Raw genomic sequence first — 17686 nt, forward strand, 5'->3', positions numbered from 1 at the left:
CAGTCCCAACCCCACGCTGCTCTAACTACTACACCCTACTCTCTACTCTGCAGAACCCAGGACTCCTGGCCACTCCCATCCCCCACTCCTCTAACCTGCAGCTCGCCACTTTTCCCAGGGACAGGAATGAGACCCAGAAGTCCTGCCCTTAACCCACATGCCCTGAGCAAGCCAGAAATCGGACCAGTAGTCCTCCCACCCCATCCAGTGTGTGACCCACTTCCCCAAGTTGCCCCCATCCCCCAAGATTTAAAGGGGAAGCAGTTTCACTCATCTTTGTTTCTCAGCAGGAAGGATGGGGAATTGCTCAACGTGTTTGTGTGTTCAAATTGTGTCACTGTTGGGTGGGGGCAGGGCCTGGGGAGGGGTCTAGGAACTTATGGACACAACCAAACAAAAGTGCATTACATCAGTGCATGTACCAGAGCCCTTCTATAAAAGGAGACGAGACAGACGTTGGTACATCTTTTCTGCTTCACTCAACTATCCGGCTGCTCCACCCCCAGCAAACTTTACTCTTCCTGAAGCCCCTAACGACTTTTGGTAAGTCACATCCCTCTGGTACGTTGGTGCTCTAACTGCTAGATGCCACTTCCCTCCCAGAGCAAGAATAGAACCCAGGAGTCCTGGTCTTGGCCCCAGCCCTCCCTGCTCCAGCCACAAGATCGCACTCCCCGCCCAGAACCAGGGAGACAACCCAGGAGTCCTGGCTCCTGGCCCCGCTTCTCTAACCACTGGGGTCCAGTCCCCTCTTGGAGTCAGGAAAAGACCCAGGTTGGGGGAGCTATCTCTCAGGGCTGTAGGGAGCAGCCTTCTTTGACACCCTCTACTGATAGAGTGGCCAGCTTTGTCTCTCTCTGTCAAACGGAGCAGCCTCTTTTGTCTCTCTCTTCTTTTTGGTTCTTGCGTGTACTGTCGCTGTATTCTCAGAAACAAAGTCATGCTATGGGGCAACCTTCCAGCAGGAGTATTTGAAGTTTCTCTCTGACTTCTCTCTGTGCGTGCCACAAAAAACCCAGCCACGAAGGAGTCAGAGCTGTGGCTGCCCCAGAACTGTGGCAAATGGCTCTGTGGCTCTCCCCATCCTTTTGGCCCAATCATGCATGTGCAAGTTCGCTTCTGATCTCATTTCAGCCCTTCTATGAAAAATCCTCCAAAGACCCCAGGGAGGATCTACTGCTGCCACATCACCATGCAGTCTTCTCTTGCCGTCTGCATCCTCGCTGCTCTCCTGGCTACGGGTGAGTGGGGGCTGTTCCTATAGGGGCTCATTTCCTAACTTTACCAATGGCTCAGAGCCACCTACCAGGTGAAACTGTTCCTCAACGTAGCCAAAAAGCAGCCACAGAATAACAGGGAAGCTGGGGTCGCCTGTAACCCTTCTGCCTGTCAGAGTTGGCAGCAACAAGGGCCGGGGTCAGGATTAGGGGTTCCGTTCCAATAACACAATGCAAAACTGGCTCAAGCCCCCACCCGGTGACCTGGGACAAATCTATACCACCCCCGCTGGGGGCCCCCAAGAGGCAATACTTCCCCTCTCCCAAGCACAGAGCCTGAGTGTAGCAAAAAGCCTTTTAATAACAGAGAGAAACAATGTGGCATTATTTTGGGGGAACACCACCAACAGGATTCATAACACAACCCGTGAGCAAAAACCCACCCCAAGCAAATTGGGGCATGTCCTTTCCCTTTGGTTCTTGAGTCCAGCAACCCCAAATCACCCAAAGTCCAATGACCCAAAAGTCTCTGTCCCTGGTTAAGGCAGCCCCAGAGTACAAAAATTTATCTGCAGAGTTTTACCTCCCAACCTGGGTGGAGATGGGGGAAGGGGAGAGTTAAGGGGCCCCACCTCTCCATGGGGCTCCGCTCTGCCAGCCACCCCCATGAGCTGCTCCAGGCATCCGACAAACTGCTTTGCTCTACCAGCCGCTCTGCCTCCCGCAAACCACTCCACCCTATGGCTTAACACAACACTCAGTGATTTCAACTCTTCGTCAGTTCAGCTCTTTGGTGATTTCAGCTTGTAGGAGGGGAGCCTCAGGGCTGGTGCACCATTGGCCCAAAGGGAATTCAGCTCAGCAGGCTGTAACTAGACTCCTAACAGAATCAAAATTAGCTCTGATATTCCACAGTGGAGAGAGGAGGACGTGCAATTAGCATGTGAGCCCCTCACCAAGGGACCCATACCACCAAGTATTAATACCCATCCCTAACCTCTTTCCATTCACAGAGTTTTTGAAACCCATGACCCTTGCCTAGCGAGTGCTACTTAGTTGACGGCGAGTCCCTCCATCATAACAAAAGGCCAAGGACAGTTCCACTGTCCTTGATTCACATAATCAGGATAATAACACTTCATTCTTCCTGTCCCAATAACAGAGAGACTGGGGATCCCGCAGCAGCCAAAGTGACCATTTGGGCAGCTGTGGCCTCATTCTAGGCGGGGAGGGTGTGCCTATGCAAATGAGATCAGCCCCTAAAGTTCTTTTCCACAACTTGCCGCACCTCACCACCAGGTGTCAGGGTGGAGCCCATCCTGGCTCTGCTTACACGTCTGAGTGACAACATCCGATGAGGAGGGGGCTGGAAGTCACAGTCCCCGTGACAGTGAGTGAAACGATTGTGGACATGGGAGGAAATATTTATTCTTTAAATCACAAGAACCAAGTTGTGATGGAGCTGGCGGAGGCCAAGGACATTTCGAGTGGGCATTGTCTGTTGTGAGACAGGCGGCGGATCTGAATTTCAGTAGCAGGAGCTCAAGGCAATATGAAGGGCAGTTCTATGTGACCCCCCCAGCCGGTGTCAGTGGGGCCAGGGCCCAGCCGGTGTCAGGGGGGCCAGGGCCCAGCTGGTGTCCATGGGGCCAGGGCCCAGCCGGTGTCAGGGGGGCGCAGCTGCACTGGACTCGATGGCAGGTGTCAATCGGCCCTTGCTGAGAGCGAGACGAGCTCACACCCTCTGGGGAGCTCTCTGGGGTTTGTGAGGTGGGAAAACCCACTGGGGAACTAAGATCTGCAGCGATCCCGGGGAGATGCAGCCCCCGAGCAGCGTGAAATGTCTGTAGCCAGCTGGGACCATTGAACAAACTGGGGCAGCGCGGTGGATGAGGGACCCCAGGGAGCTGCACCTGGTGCTTCTCCGCAGAGCCCAGGACAAATCCAGGTGGGTCATGTTCTCGCTCCGTCCCCAGGGGCCTGTCTGCAGTGTCCACATTGTGAAGGAGACGGAACCAGCTGCACGGGCGACCTACAGACCTGCCCTGCTGGGCAAAACTCTTGTGGCGTCGTTCTGACAGAAACTATACTCGGTAGGTGAGATGGACCCTACCCAACGTGGGTCAGGGAACATTCTGGGGAGCTGGGTAGCCTGGGTCCTCTCCGAATCTCAGATCCAGGAAGGGAGTGGGGTGGATGGGTCTGAGCAGCATTTAAGGAGCCAGGACACCTGGGTTCTATTGCAGACCTGTGGCTAGCTCCACAATGGGGCCTTTGGTTTAGCATTGCAATGCCAAACCCCCAGGCGACTCGCCAGCCAGTGGGCCGGGGCCCGGCTCCCCGTACGGTGCATAGGGACAGGGAGGCTTCTGAGGAGGGGATGCACCAGAGGCCGCCAAGCTGGAGCCACCTAAGCCAGCCAATAGGAAATGTCGATTAAAGGGGTGTGGCCTAAACCTTGCCCCTCCCCCAAAGTTTGGCCCCTAAGTCCCACCTGCACGGAGACATCCAGCTCTGCTTGGGGTACACGGCCGGGAGCCCCTCACCGGGAGTCCGGTATCTGAACCGGGTCAGCCCTTCCTTGTTAATGCCAGCAGCAGAGGAGGGGCTGCCAGGAGACCCCAATGGCTGGGCGCTAAGCTGGTCCCTGGGGAAGCCAAGTTCAAATCCGCACTCAGCCCCAATTGGGGTGGGGACTTCAGCCCAGATCCCTCCCCTCCTAGGGTTGTGCCTGGCCCTCTGGCCTACGGGCAGGTCTCTGTACATCTCCCCTATTGAAGACACCCCACATAGTATGAAACAGTTAAACATTCCCTGGAACCTGATCCCCCAGGTCCACTGGGGGCATCCGACTCACTGGGCTCCTGGGTATACGGGGGGAGCAACCCCTCCCACCTCCATCTCCTCCCCTGGCGGGCTTTCTGCAGGGCCCGATCCATTGGTTGTGCTCTGAGGGCATCCCCTGGATCAGGCGCACAGGTGAGACCTTCAGGGAAACACCAAGTCTGTGAATCCCGCCGTGGCTAAGGGGTGAGCTGGACGCCCAGCATCAGGATCTCAGCAGCCCAGCACGTACCTCCTGGTGGGAACTTTGGCAGGAGATTCGGGGCCCCCAGGGTTTGTCGGCAGCCGAGTGGGGAGCAGGACTATCTAAGTGCTGGATTTAGGTGCTGAAATGGCTTTGTCTAGCCCTGCAGGACCTCGGGTGAGTCACTTTCCCTCTCTGTGCCTCAGTTTCCCCATGCATAGAGGAGGGCTAATGGCTCATGGAGATCATTGTGAAATGGGCGTCAATGGGGTGGGAGTGGAAGGGGGAAAAATCTCTGTTTTCTCCTCCTGTGCAGTGGGAGAGAAGACCCAGACCATTTTCAAGGGCTGTGCGACATCCAGCCAATGTAAAGTCGGCTTCGTCTCGATGAATTTTGGGAAGGGAATGATGACAAGGACGAGCATCGCCTGCTGCATGACAGAGTCCTGCACACCAGAGCCTGTTAAAGGTACATCTCCCGTCTCCTCCCCCATCCCCTGCACCTCCTGCTGCCTGGAACCTACCCCATGTTACCTTCCCGGGCCTGGTGCTCCCGCCGTGCAGGGGCGCCCCATGGAATAACACTCACCCACCGGTTGGGTGGAGTTTAGTGGGCGGGGCTCTAGGCTCCCACCAGGTGTGAACCCATTTGACCCCCGGCCGGGCAGGGTCCAGGGCTCCCTGCTGCAAACCCCTCCCCTGCCCCTGCTGCCCCCGGCGTCCCCGGAGCTACAGCTCCCCCTGCAGGGGGCCCCCGGGGCTGAGCTGTGCAGCCCCCAGCTGCTCTCCCGGCCCCGACCCGTCCTGGGGCTCGTCCCCCGAGCTGACTGCGTTTGCTCCGCTTCTTCCCAGTGCCCCCGGCCGACACCAAACCCAATGGCCACAGCTGCCCTGGCTGCTACGCTCCATCCTCTGAGCAATGCCGTGAAGAGACCATAGCGTGTGCTGGAATCGAGAAGCAGTGTGTCGACATCGCCGAGCCCCAAATATCTGGTAACTTGCATTCATTTCTTCTGGGGTTATTTTTCCTTTGCTGTTTGCCCCTCCCTCCCTCCCCGCCCACCCCCGAGGGCAGGACCGAGATGCTGCGTGTGGTCCGCTAAATAAAGGTATCGGCTGCAGATCAGGACACCTGGGTTCTGTTCCCAGCGCTGGCCTCCGGTGTGACCTTGGGCCAGTGTCTCCCCCTCCCTGGGCCTCTGGTTCTCCTCCATCCATTGCCTGTCAATAGTGTAGTCTCTAAGCTCTTCGTGGCAGGGATTGGTTTAGTATTGGGAGACCCAGTCATGCCGGGCACTGAACAGACCCCCACTGAAGATAAGGGACCCATACTCTGCTGGGCGCTAAAGACTTATAGGGAGATACAGTCCATGCCCCAAAGATCCTGCAACTGTAACTCCCCCACCACCTGGGTGTGGTCTCTTGTCCCCTGTAGCGGCACCGAGACCACTTAGTGAGAAAGTGTTTACAGCCTTAGCTAACAGCCAGTTGGCTTTTGGCTCATGCACTAAGCTCCAGAGGTCCCAGGTTCAATCCCGCCCGCCGACACCCGGTGTCTGTCGGCGTTACACAATCTCTGTAGCTATAGTGGGGATCATTCTCCCAGTTTCAGAGACTGGGAAACTGAGGCAGAGAGTGATGCCATGATTTGCCCAAGGTCACACAGAAAGGCTGTGGCAGGGCTGGGAATCGACTCCAGTTTTGCAGGATCCCACCATGGTGCCGTAACTCATTATGAAGCCGCCCTCACCAACAGGGAGCTGCTGCTTTGTAGCATGAGTAGCGTGGCTAATACAGGCCATATCCAACCTGGGTATCCTCAGTGTGCTCTAGATCTGGCTGCAAGTGACTTGTTGAAGGACACACAGTGAGTCTGTGTCACAGTAAAGGAGAGGGGAGAGACGTGATAGGGACCGCAGAGCCAAAGGGAAGGCTGTGGGGGGCCTAGGCGGGGCTCACAGGGGCAGAGCTGAGGAGGGGCAGGTTGTTGTGTCCGGTCCAGTTCAAGGAAAGGAGCTGCGGGCTCACACTGATCACCTCCTTTCCTCCCCTTCATGCAGGTGTATCTGCCACAAAGACCGTCGTAAAGGGCTGTGGTACTGAGTACATCTGTGCCCAGGTGAATGCGGGTTCTGGGTCCTTTGCAGGGATCCATAGAAATGTAACCACGGCCAGATGCACACCAGCCCCCATCACGACCAACACAGCTCCGGGACCAGCCAGACTGCTCTTCCCAGCCCTCGCTGGGCTCCTCCTGCTGAAGTTTCTCTCCTGATTCCCTACCCAGTGCAATGGCCACGCTGCACTCAGTAACACCCCGGCTGCCTTTGTCTGCCCCTCTCGGCAGCCGCTCTCCCCACCCAGGGGCCCTGGGCTCCCGGCCGGATTCGCTTCCCCTTTATATTGTTCCGCTTAATAAAAAGAAACTGGAGACCAAAGTCTTTAGAAATTTGTTGTGGGGAAATTTCAATTCTCGTGGGCGGGGCTGCCAAAAAGCTAATTAGTCAGTGACCCCTAGTGGTGAAATGAGGCAGCACAGGCCAGGAGCTACAACCCCCAGCGGGACCCCAGGGTCTGGCTGGATCCAGCATCTGCAGTAAAGAACCTTCCTTTATAGTCATCACAGCCAAGTCCTGCCCCTACTGACCCCGGCAGTGCCCCCTACAGCAGGTCCCCCCAAATTACAGGCCACTTGGGAAACTGTTGGCCAAAGCTGCAAGGGAGATTGTGTGGCCCAGCTGGGAACAGAGCCTGGTCTCAAAAGCTTTGACCCAACACGCAAGCACATGCTTAAATGTAAGCACATGAGCCTGTGGGGCTAAGTCAGGTGCTTAAAATTAAGCACCATGCTTCAGCACCTCGCTGAACCGGAGCCTGTGGTAGCAGGGCACAGAAGGGCACAACGGCTATATAAGGCTCAACCAGTTTGGTAGAGATGACCTAGGTTGCCCACATTCTCCACCAGTGTCACCTGCACAATCTAGGGCACCCCACCTATACCCTACCGAGGGCTCAAGGCGTGACCTGGTCAATTTAGGCACCCCCACCCTTTTCCTACCGACGGCTTGGGCTGTAAGGCACCTACCCTTACCCACAGGGCTCAGGAAGAAACCTGGTCAATTTAAGTACCTGACTTTCCCTCGGGGCTTTACGGGTCTGTGGATCCTTTTCCCAGTGAAAAAGCCTTACACAGCTGTGCTCTAAACATCGATTTACTAGGAACACACAGAGAACACACATACCAAGCAAATCTCTTGGGCTCGCCACTCCCAATATACAGACAAGATTCACCTGGCGGCCAGTCAGGATCCTCTCATGCTATGTGTCCCGGAGTCCCCGGGCAATGCTCTGGACCTGCTCCCCATGAAGCCAGGCAGGACTCTGGGGCAGTCTCCTCCCTGGGAGCAGCCTGTCTTCAGGACACACAGCTCCCCCGGCTCCACCTTCCTGGGTCTGACCTCAGAGCATTCAGCATCCTCTGCCCCTCCATGCGCTTCCCACAGCGAGTCCGCTCAGGCGGGGTCCTGGGAAAGCCAGAGGGTCCTGCCCCCCAACTCTGCAGTCAGACGTGACTCTCAGCCAGCCAGTAAAACAGAGGTTTATTAGACGACAGGAACATGGAGAGCAAGTTAAAGAAGTACGGGCTGGATGAATGCACTATAAGGTGGGTAGAAAGCTGGCTAGATTGTCGGACTCAACGGGTAGTGATCAATGGCTCCATGTCTAGTTGGCAGCCGGTGTCAAGTGGAGTGCCCCAAGGGTCGGTCCAGGGGCCGGTTTTGTTCAATATCTTCATAAATGATCTGGAGGGTGGTGTGGATTGCACTCTCAGCAAATTTGCGGATGATACTAAACTGGGAGGAGTGGTAGATACGCTGGAGGGCAGGGATAGGCTACAGAGGGACCTAGACAAATTGGAGGATTGGGCCAAAAGAAATCTGATGAGGTTCAATAAGGATAAGTGCAGGGTCCTGCACTTAGGACGGAAGAACCCAATGCACAGCTACAGACTAGGGACCAAATGGCTCGGCAGCAGTTCTGCAGAAAAGGACCTAGGGGTGACAGTGGACGAGAAGCTGGATATGAGTCAGCAGTGTGCCCTTGTTGCCAAGAAGGCCAATGGCATTTTGGGATGTATAAGTAGGGGCATAGTGAGCAGATCGAGGGACGTGATCGTCCCCCTCTATTAGACGTTGGTGAGGCCTCATCTGGAGTACTGTATCCAGTTTTGGGCCTCACACTACAGGAAGGATGTGGATGGATTGGAAAGAGTCCAGCGAAGGGCAACAAAAATGATTAGGGGTCTGGAACACATGAGTTATGAGGAGAGGCTGAGGGAGCTGGGATTGTTTAGTCTGCAGAAGAGAAGAATGTGGGGGGATTTCATAGCTACTTTCAACTACCTGAGAGGTGGTTCCAGAGTGGATGGTTCTAGACTATTCTCAGTGGTGGAAGAGGACAGGACAAGGAGTAATGGTCTCAAGTTGCAGTGGGGGAGGTTTAGGTTGGATATTAGGAAAAACTTTTTCACTAGGAGGGTGGTGAAACACTGGAATGCGTTGCCTAGGGAGGTGGTGGAATCTCCTTCCTTAGAAGTTTTTAAGGTCAGGCTTGACAAAGCCCTGGCTGGGATGATTTAATTGGGGAATTGATCCTGCTTTTGAGCAGGGGGTTGGACTAGATGACCTTCTGGGGTCCCTTCCAACCCTGATATTCTATGATCTAAAACAGAGCTTGTAGGTGCAGAGAAAAGGACCCCTCAGCTAGGTCCATTTTGGGGGGCAGTGAGCTAGACAACCACGTCTGCCCTTCACTCCATGTCCCAGCCAGCCCCGAACTGAAACTCCCTCCAGCCCCCCCTCCTCTGGGCTTTGTCCCTTTCCTGGGCCAGGAGGTCACCTGATTCCTTTGTTCTCCAACCCTTTAGCTCTCACCTTGCAAGGGGAAGGGCCCAGGCCATCAGTGGCCAGGAAACAGGGTGTCGGCCATTGTCTGTGTCCAGACCCCTGCACACACCTGCCCTCTAGGGCTCTGCAATGATCATACACCCTTATCCCACCACCTAGTTCCTTAAGAACTGCCTAGGGGAAACTGAGGCACCCCCACACTATTCAGAGGAAACATTAAGAACACTCCTGCTTTGTCACACTATGCCACTTCGTTGTGACCTTCTCTGCTTATGCAGATGGTCAGCATAAAGACTCTGGCTGGAGTTTATCTGTATCCTCCCTAATTTCCCAGCCCCTGGGCGTCTTTACTTTACAACCTTGGTGGTTAACACTTTCGTTAGGGACACCCTTGGGGGGGCGGGGCTTTATCAGGACCAGAACATTCTTTTTTTCAAATTTTAGTGGTGAACTCCCTGAGTTTCCCCCCCACACAAGGCTGGTTTAATATTGGAGGGGGGGGGGGAGATAAGGTCTCAGGCCTACACAGGGGCAGCCTAGCAGGGAGGGAGTGCTGAGCCCAGCAGAGGCATTCCCCGGCCAACAGGGGTGCATGAGCTCAGCCCGCCCCCACCCCATGGATGAGTCTGGGGAAGGGGCTGCATTCCCTGCCTGGCACAGAGGGGACCTGGGACAGAAAAGCTGGGGGCAGGTTACTGCCCGGCCTGGGGCTGAGCTGTGGCAGCAGCTCCAGAGGGAGGGTTTAGAGTTGCAATCGCAGGCCCCACAGAGCAGCACCCCCGGCACCGTGTTGGCTGCCTGAGGCTGGGGAGCTCCCGCCCGGTCTCCTCCCCATGGCCTCGCTCCCGGTGCTGATGCTCCTGACTGCCCTGCCGCAGCCCCTGGATTGCTACGGCCGCTTGGCTGAGCCTGCGGGCGGCTCCTTGTGCCCCATGTCGGGCACAGGACTAACTGCACCATTCACCTGATGCACGGCGGCCACGCTTCCGTTCTTACCCGGCTTCTTGACGGCCCCGCTCGTGAGAATTAAACAGAGAAACAACAAATCCAGAGTTTGCTCTCCAGTGTGTTTTATTCAGTGCAACAATATCCAGGGGAAGTGAGTCCAGCTGGGAAGCCCTGGCGGGGAGAGGGGCTAACGCAGGCTCCAGGGTGGATTTCAGTGCAGTGGGGCTGTTGCACCGGGTGGGAATCAGGACAGAAGCGTCAGCAGGAGGAGCCCAGCGAGGGCTGAGAGGAGGAGCCCGGCTGGTCCCGGAGCCGCGCCCACCACGGAGACCGTTGTGCATTTGGCCATGGTTAGATTTGCACGGATCCCTGCGACGGTCCCCGAACCCACTTGTAGGTGGTCGCAGATGGACTGGGAAACGCAGCCCTTCATCACCATCCGCACTGGGTTTCCACCTGCTGGGAGGGGGGACATGGGGGGGAGGGAAGCAAGCGATTGTGGTCAGGGGAGCAGCTCCACTCCTCAAGCTGGACTAGGACAATGGCCTCCCCCCCCCGCCCCCAGGACCCTGCCAAGCTCCCCCACAGCCTCCATCTCCCTGTCTGCTCTGCTCCCCCCAGCCTGTCTGAGCCTGGATGGCCTCCCGCTTCTCCTCTGCTCTGTGGCAGACACACCGTGTCCTGGAGCATGTCACTTAGAGCCGATCAAAGGCATTCATAATGGATCAGGCCTGTATTAGCCACACCACTCATCTACAAAGCAGCAGCTCAGTGCTGGTGGCAGGGCTGGGATCTCTAAGCAGGGTGGCTTTGCAGTGAGTTATGGCACCACACTGGGACTCCACAAAACTAGGTTCAATTCCCTGCCACAGCCTTCCTATGTGACATTGGGCCTTGACATTGGGCAAGTCACGGCACGACTCTATGCCTCAGTTTCCCCCATCTTTAAAATGGGGAGAACGATCCTTTGTCTGTTCAGATTGCCGGTTCTTTGGCAGCAGGGACTGTTTCTTACAAGGAGTCTTTGGCATCTGGCAGAAGAGAGGACTCCGATCTCAGGGGTCAGTCCAGTACCTGGCACATCAGGGCATCCCAGGACTAAGCCAGGCCCTACCATGAAAAGCTTAGAGACTAACCTATAGACAGGCAATGGATGGAGGAGAACCAGAGGCACAGGGAGGGGAAGACACTGGTCCAAGATCACACCGGGGACCAGCACTGGGAACAGAACCCAGGTGTCCTGATCTGCAGCCGATCCTTTTACCTAGCGCAGCGGTTCTCAAACTTCATTGCACCGCGACCCCCTTCTGAAAACAAAAGTTCCTACACAACCCCAGGAAGGGGAACTAAAGCTTGAGCCCGCCCGAGCCCCAATGCCCTGGGGGGGGAAGGCGCGGAGGGGGGCAAAGCCGAAGCCCAAGTGCTTCATCCCCAGCACAGGGGAGGAGGGGCCGTAAACTGAGCCCCACCACCCAGGTGGTGGCCCCATTAAAACAGGGTCACGACAGTTTGCGAACCCCTGGCCTTGTGGGACTGACACAGCGTCTCGCTTCTGCCCTATGGGGAGCGGGGGGGGGGGGAGCCAAAAGAAAAATAACCCCAGAATAAATGAACGGAAGTTACCAGATGTTATGGTCCCAGCAGTGTCAAGACACTGGGTCTCGGATCCAGTGCACTGTATGGTCTCTTCACGGCATTGCTCAGAGGTCAGAGAGTAGCAGCCCCGGCAGCTCCGGCCATTGGGTTTGGGGTCGGCCGGGGGCACTGGGAAGAAGCGGAGCAAACGCAGTCAGCTCGGGGGACGAGCCCCAGGACGGGTCGGGGCCGGGAGAGCAGCTGGGGGCTGCAGAGCTCAGCCCCGGGGGCCCCCTCCAGGGGGCGCTGTAGCTCCGGGGACCCCGGGGGCAAGGGAGGGGTTTGCAGCAGGGAGCCCTGGACCCCGCCCCAGGTGGGGCCAGCTGGGTTCACAGCTGGGGGCAGCCTAGAGCCCCGCCCACCAAACTCCGCCCAGCCGGGGGCTCAGGGTTATTCCATGGGGCGCCCCCTGCAGGGCGGGAGCACCAGGCCCGGGAAGGTAACGTGGGGCAGGAGAGATGGGGCTGGGGAGAGGTACCTATAACAATGGTTGCTTTGCAGGTGTCTCCCACGCAGCAGGCGATGCTCGTCCTTGTTGTCATTCCCTTCCCAAAATTCATCGAGACGTGGCCGGCTTTACATTGGCTGGACGTCACACAGTGCTTGTGAATGCTCTGGGTGTTCACTCCCGCTGCACAGGAGGAGAAGACAGATTTATTCCCCTTCCACTCCCACCCCACTGACGCCCATTTCACAACGATGCCCAGGTGCCATTAGCCTTCCTCTACCCATGGGGAAACTGAGGTCCCGCAGGGCTAGAGAAAGCCATTTCAGCACCTAAATCCAACATTTAGATCCTTCTGCTCCCCACTCACGTGCCGCATAACCCTGGGGGCCCCAAATCTTCTGCCCATTAAGTCCTTTTGTTACCAAAGTTCCCACCAGTGGGTACGTGCCAGGCTGCCAAGATCCTGACACTGGGCATTCAGCTCACCCCTTAGCCACGGTGGGATTTCCAAACGAGGCATTCCCCGCCGATATCACCTGCGGGGCCTGATCCAGGAGACGCCCTCAGAGCATGCCCACTGGATCAGGCCCTGCACAAAGCCCAGCCGAGGAGGAGATGGGGGCAGGGTGGCCCCCAGACACTCAGGAGCCCAGTGGGTCGGACGCTGCCTGTGGACGTGGGTGATCAGGTCCCAGGGCATGTTTAACTATTTCATACAGTAGGGGACGGCTTCAAGAGGGGAAACAGAGACACGCACCCCGGAGGCCAGGGAGCCAGGCACGACCGTAGGGGGGGAGGGATCTGGGCTGAAGTCCCAGCCCCAGAGGAGGGACTAGAACCCAGGCGTCCTGGCTCCCCAGCCTGTTCGCTGACCCAGGTTGGTTAAGGTCCCTCTCACCTACCCAATGTGGTTACTGTCCGAGCGATGGCGCAAGACTCCTGCCCAGCTGGGCAAGTCTGCATGGTGCCCATGCAGCTGGTTCCTTGGCCTGCACAAACCTCACACTGCAGGCAGGACCCTGGGGGAAGGAGAGAGAACATGACGCGTCTAGATTTGTCCCTTCCCTTGAATTTAACTGACCCCAGCTGGGATCTGGCCCCATCGATACCAACGGAGCTACGGCCATGGGAATCCTGCAGAAATGCCTTTTATATCGTCTTGAGCTCATGTTACTGGAATTCAGATCTGCCTTCCAGAGCAGAGACAATCCCCTGCCAAGAAAGCCCTTGGCCTCTGGCCAGCTCTGAAATGTGCCAAGTATAAATATTTCCTCCCATTGTTTCACTCGCCGTCACGGGGACTTTGTGACTTCCAGCCCTCTCCTCCTCCGACGTTGTCACTCAGCCGCCCCCAGCTCAGCCGCCGTTATTCTGTGGCTGCTTTTCGGCTACGTTCAGTAACAGTTTCACCCGACAGGTGGCTCTGAGCTGTTGGCACGTTGGAGAAGTTAGGAAATCAGCCCCTGTAGGAACAGACCCCACTCACCCGTCGCCAGGAGAGCAGCGAGGAGGCAGACGGCAAGAGAAGCTTCCATGGTGATGGGGAAGCAGGAGATCGGCGCTGGGGTCTGTGATGCAGCCAAATCTCCAGCCAGGGGATTGATCACAGAGGGGCTGAAATGAGATCATGCATGAGCCGGTCGACAGGGTGGGTGGAATCACAGAGCCGTTAGCCACAGCTCTGGAGTAACCGCACCTCTAACCCGCTTTATGGCTGGTACATTCGCAGCACCCACCCGGAACAGTCAGAGACAAACTCAAATACTCCTGCTGGAAGATTGTAGCATAAGGTGACTGTTTCTGGGGATCCAGAACAATCGTACGCAGCAACCACATACACGAGAGAGACAAAGCAGGCTGCTCCCTACCACAGGGTGAGAGAGAACTCAGCCCACCTTGTTTCTTCCAGATTGCTTCTGGTCCCATGCTTCCCCCTGGAGCCCCCAAGACTGTCAGCAGGGCAAGGAAACTCCACTCCCCGCCCACACTTTTAAAGCGATAGCTTTCCATTGGTCCTCGACACACAATGGCCAACTCCCCGTAAAGCAGCTCTCAGCCACACCTGAGTTTTGACAGCGGAGGGACCCCTTATCCCTCCTCCAGAGCCAAATTCCTTTGTGTGTCAGGACCCGCCTCTCATGTGTGCCCCTTTTCTCTGGCCGATAGGGCCTGCAAACACAGTTCTTCCTGGGGGGGGGGGGAAGCACCCACCTCTCATGGCTGGCTCCCTTGCTCTCGGTTAGGTGTGACCTGCTTTTCTTTTTTGGTCTTACATTAGGGTGGCGTCTACCTTTCGCGATCACCCCCCTGCCGCTGGTTCTCTCGGCTGGTCTTCGGCCGCTCAGCCCTCCGGCTGAGCCGCAAACGCTGTCCCCCATTCCGGGGTATACAGTCCCGAGTTCTTATCACGGCCCTGGTATGGGGCTGTAGCTCAGAGGCTTCTCCCCCGAAGCACTGCCTTCTTCAACCACCCAGCCGGGGCCTGTCTCGGCACCCGCAGCGGGTGTCCTTTTCAGCACCCCTCCCCGGGCTCAGTCTGCCACCAGACCCGCAGGGCCCATCTCGGTACCCTCGCCTGGTCCAGCCAGGTCCTGGGCTCAGCCCCCGGGGCTCGGCCTGCCCGCACTGACATTTTCATGGTCCTGCTGCTGCTCTACCCAGCCAGCCAGCAAGGCGCCCGGTCTTTGGCAGCCTTCGCTGGGCCTGCCCGGTGAGCTCTCTGCGGTGAGCTGCCCGTGGCTTGCCACTTGTCTAGCCAGCCAGGCTCCCAATCCTCCCTCATCACACTCCAGGCAGGAACTGACCTTCTCTGCGCTGCTACTTGTCTTATATAGGGCCCTTCTGGCCCCGGATTGGCTGCTCCATCAGCCCCTCTGATTGGCCGCTCCTCTGCAGCCACTCTCGGCTGCCTGGAGGACTTCTCTCTGTTCTACTCTGGGGTAGGGTGAGGCAGGGCCATGAGGCCTCCAGCAGGGGGCCTCCAGACCTCGTCCGCCCTGCCACAGCCCCCCTCTGGACGGCCTCCCCTCCCCCTGGGGAATCTGGGGTGATGCTGTGGGGGCCCCCAGGGGGAGGGGAAAACTACTGACCCCTCCCCCCAAGGAGATGGGGTTTTGTTCCCCGCACCACCCGGCAGTGGTGCCTCGGGGTCACTCGTCACAGACCATCAGGCAGACGGGGGGGAGACATCCCCCCTCCTTCCTGGCGGCAGCTGCCTCTGCCCCCCACCTCTGTGCACTGCGCTTGGGCACTTCCCACCCTTGGAGGGTGTCATGGCATTGCCAGTGCTCTGCAGCTGCCTCAGTTTCCCCCATGTGGCTGGGCACTCCGCCTCCCTCATGCTTCGTTCTGCCCCAGGCTCCCTGGCAAGGGCCGGGGGGGTGTGTGTGTGAGGGGGTGTGGTGGGGGCTAAAGGAAGGTGGCCCACAGGAGGGAGTTTAGGACTGGCAAACCCCGAGGAGTGGGGAGAGTTAGGAGGTAGGAGAAGGCTCCGGGGGAAAGCAGCGGCGAATGGGATAGTGCCAAATTTGGCTGCTGACTACGTGGTCCCTGAGCCGGGAGCTGGATTAGAGGGTGGGCCCGGGCCCCCCTCCCGGCTGCTGATGCTGAGTGCATTGGTCAAGAGGGAATTGGATACCCTGGAAGGGGCGGGGGGACACGCACGGTGACCCGGCTGGAGGGCTGAGTCGTGAAGAGGAGGCTGCTGGAGAGAGAGAGACGCTGGAGGAGAACGCGGCGCCTGGCGGAGCTAATCCCCGGGACGGCCAGCAGGAGGCACCACTCGCGGGGACTGAACCCCGTGACGGGGGGACAGAGCAGATCTCCCTGGTTGAAGGAGTCCAAGAATTGACCCGGGAGTAAATTTACCCCGTGTGGCAGCGGGCGGCTCTCTCACCCCACCCCACCCCTCAGGTTTAGGCAGCTGTTTGCACTTACTGGTGCTTCCCCTTTGAGACAACCCCACCACACCCATCAGATGCTGGGATCGCATGCCGGCTCTTGCCATCAGTACAATGTGTGTGGTGGAGGAGTGGGGCTGGGAGCCAGGAGTCCTGGGTTCTGTCCCCAGCTCTGGAAAGGGAGTGGAGTCTAGTGGATAGAGCGGGGAGGGGCAGCTGGGAGCCTGGACTCCTGTGTTCTCTCCCTGGGTATGGGAGGAAGTGGGGTCTAGTGCGATAGAGGAGGGCAGGGCTCCAAGCCAGGACTCCTGGGCTGTCTCCCTGGCTCTGGGAGGGGAGTGATGTCCAGTGGTTAGAGCACCAACAGACCAGAGGGGTATCACTTACCAAAAGTTCCTTGGAGTAAAGTGGGTCTCGGGTGAAGTCGGTGGCTAATTCTTTAGAGCAGAAAAGCTGTACCCGTCTCTCGCTCTGTCCTGTCTCTGTCTCTCTCTTTTTATAGAAGGGCTCAGTTATGTGCTGTGATGCAATATGAGAACTTAGATTCGCTCGCTTCTGCTGGGAGAGTCTATTAGATTCTATTCCCCTCGCTGGCCCTGCCCATCCTTTGGGCGTCTGAGCACACTGTCAAATTCTCCTCCCTTCCTGCTGGAAAATCGAGTTAGAGGGATGAGTGAAACCAACTCCCCTTGGAAGGCTTGGGATGGCAACATAGGGTAGCCGGTCACACCAGGGACAGGGTGGCAGGACTTCTGGAAGACACTCAGACACTACAGTGATAGACGTGGTATAAAAACCTATATAGACTAGAATAAGGCCTTTTGCACAAATTGTAACATCTGGCATACACCTCTCAACTTAACCATTCGGCTTTACCTTAGCCAAAGGAGAAGAGATCTACTGGAATAAGAATTACAAAATACTGTATAGAAGATTTATGATTCCAATCCTTTCACAATAGTGTTCGCTTGTCTTGAAAAGTCTCCTGAAATAAATTGAACAGCGTGCAAAAACCAACCAACCAAAATGCTCAACCAAACACTTCGCCAAATGCAGTTTAGGCCCATTCTCGGCTCAGTATTTGTAAATTGTGAAGAAAATTTTAGATTACAGGGTAAAACCCCCCCATTTACAATTTTTTTTTTTTTTTTTTTACAATTACAAAAATAAAATTTGAAAAGAGCAGCCTTAGATTCCTAATTGCGGGCAGGGCCAAGATAACGGCACCATCTGACACCTCCATCAGCACCTACTTGGTTCCTTGACTTTTGGGCCACTGTCTTCAAAACCCATGTCTGACAAACCTCCTCTCGTTTCCTGACCTTTTTAGATGGTTCCTAAAACTGCATCTTCTCCAGTGACTTCTGCTAAACACGAGGTTTCTAATCGAAGGTCTCATGCAATAAAAAATAACACAAAAAGGAGCTTTACAAAAATTATTTATCCTAAACCATCCAATAATAAATGCAAGAACAGATTGCAATGATCGGAGGAGTGAGGGAGATCGAAAGATACACAAACACATCCCAAAAGCATGCAAAGAGGCAAATGAAAAATGGTCAGAACAAAGAAGCCTTGAAATCAAAGAATATTAGACACAACCA

At 56.5% G+C, this 17686-nt stretch overlaps 2 protein-coding genes across 4 annotated transcripts; one reads left to right on the forward strand and one right to left on the reverse strand.

Moving 5' to 3' along the window:
- Positions 1-406: 406 nt before the first annotated feature.
- LOC140903010 (phospholipase A2 inhibitor NAI-like) lies at positions 407-6683 on the forward strand. Its single transcript, XM_073323642.1, has 6 exons — positions 407-543; positions 1135-1241; positions 3194-3310; positions 4562-4714; positions 5098-5238; positions 6306-6683. The coding sequence occupies exons 2-6, from the start codon at positions 1142-1144 to the stop codon at positions 6518-6520; spliced, it is 726 nt and encodes a 241-aa protein (XP_073179743.1). The 5' UTR covers positions 407-543; positions 1135-1141; the 3' UTR covers positions 6521-6683.
- A 3533-nt stretch (positions 6684-10216) lies between these two features.
- Positions 10217-17392, reverse strand: LOC140902508 (phospholipase A2 inhibitor NAI-like). 3 transcript variants are annotated; one of them, XM_073322656.1, is made up of 7 exons: positions 17336-17392; positions 16470-16730; positions 13670-13797; positions 13086-13202; positions 12214-12366; positions 11724-11864; positions 10217-10559 (listed from the first exon to the last, which is right to left on the reverse strand). In XM_073322656.1, the coding sequence occupies exons 3-7, from the start codon at positions 13716-13718 to the stop codon at positions 10345-10347; spliced, it is 675 nt and encodes a 224-aa protein (XP_073178757.1). In that variant the 5' UTR covers positions 13719-13797; positions 16470-16730; positions 17336-17392; the 3' UTR covers positions 10217-10344. The 3 variants fall into 3 exon arrangements, with proteins under 3 accessions (XP_073178757.1, XP_073178756.1, XP_073178758.1); XM_073322655.1 differs by lacking the exon at positions 17336-17392 and having other exon boundaries at positions 16470-16884; XM_073322657.1 differs by lacking the exons at positions 16470-16730; positions 17336-17392 and adding an exon at positions 14079-15268.
- Between the last annotated feature and the right edge of the window lie 294 nt (positions 17393-17686).

This window comes from Lepidochelys kempii, chromosome 24 (assembly GCF_965140265.1).
Source record: "Lepidochelys kempii isolate rLepKem1 chromosome 24, rLepKem1.hap2, whole genome shotgun sequence".
NCBI lineage: Eukaryota > Metazoa > Chordata > Testudines > Cheloniidae > Lepidochelys > Lepidochelys kempii.

Excerpts from the sequence above, each read along its gene's own strand:
- LOC140903010 (XM_073323642.1), top strand. The coding sequence starts at position 1,142 with ATGAAAAATCCTCCAAAGACCCCAGGGAGGATCTACTGCTGCCACATC. Across the intron at positions 4,715-5,097 it reads CACACCAGAGCCTGTTAAAG|TGCCCCCGGCCGACACCAAA; the intron begins GTACATCTCCCG and ends GCTTCTTCCCAG. Across the intron at positions 5,239-6,305 it reads CGCCGAGCCCCAAATATCTG|GTGTATCTGCCACAAAGACC; the intron begins GTAACTTGCATT and ends CCCTTCATGCAG.
- LOC140902508 (XM_073322656.1), bottom strand. The coding sequence starts at position 13,718 with ATGGAAGCTTCTCTTGCCGTCTGCCTCCTCGCTGCTCTCCTGGCGACG. Across the intron at positions 13,203-13,669 it reads CGCTGCTCTCCTGGCGACGG|GGTCCTGCCTGCAGTGTGAG; the intron begins GTGAGTGGGGTC and ends TCCTTCCCCCAG. Across the intron at positions 12,367-13,085 it reads TCGGACAGTAACCACATTGG|CGGGAGTGAACACCCAGAGC; the intron begins GTAGGTGAGAGG and ends CCTCCTGTGCAG.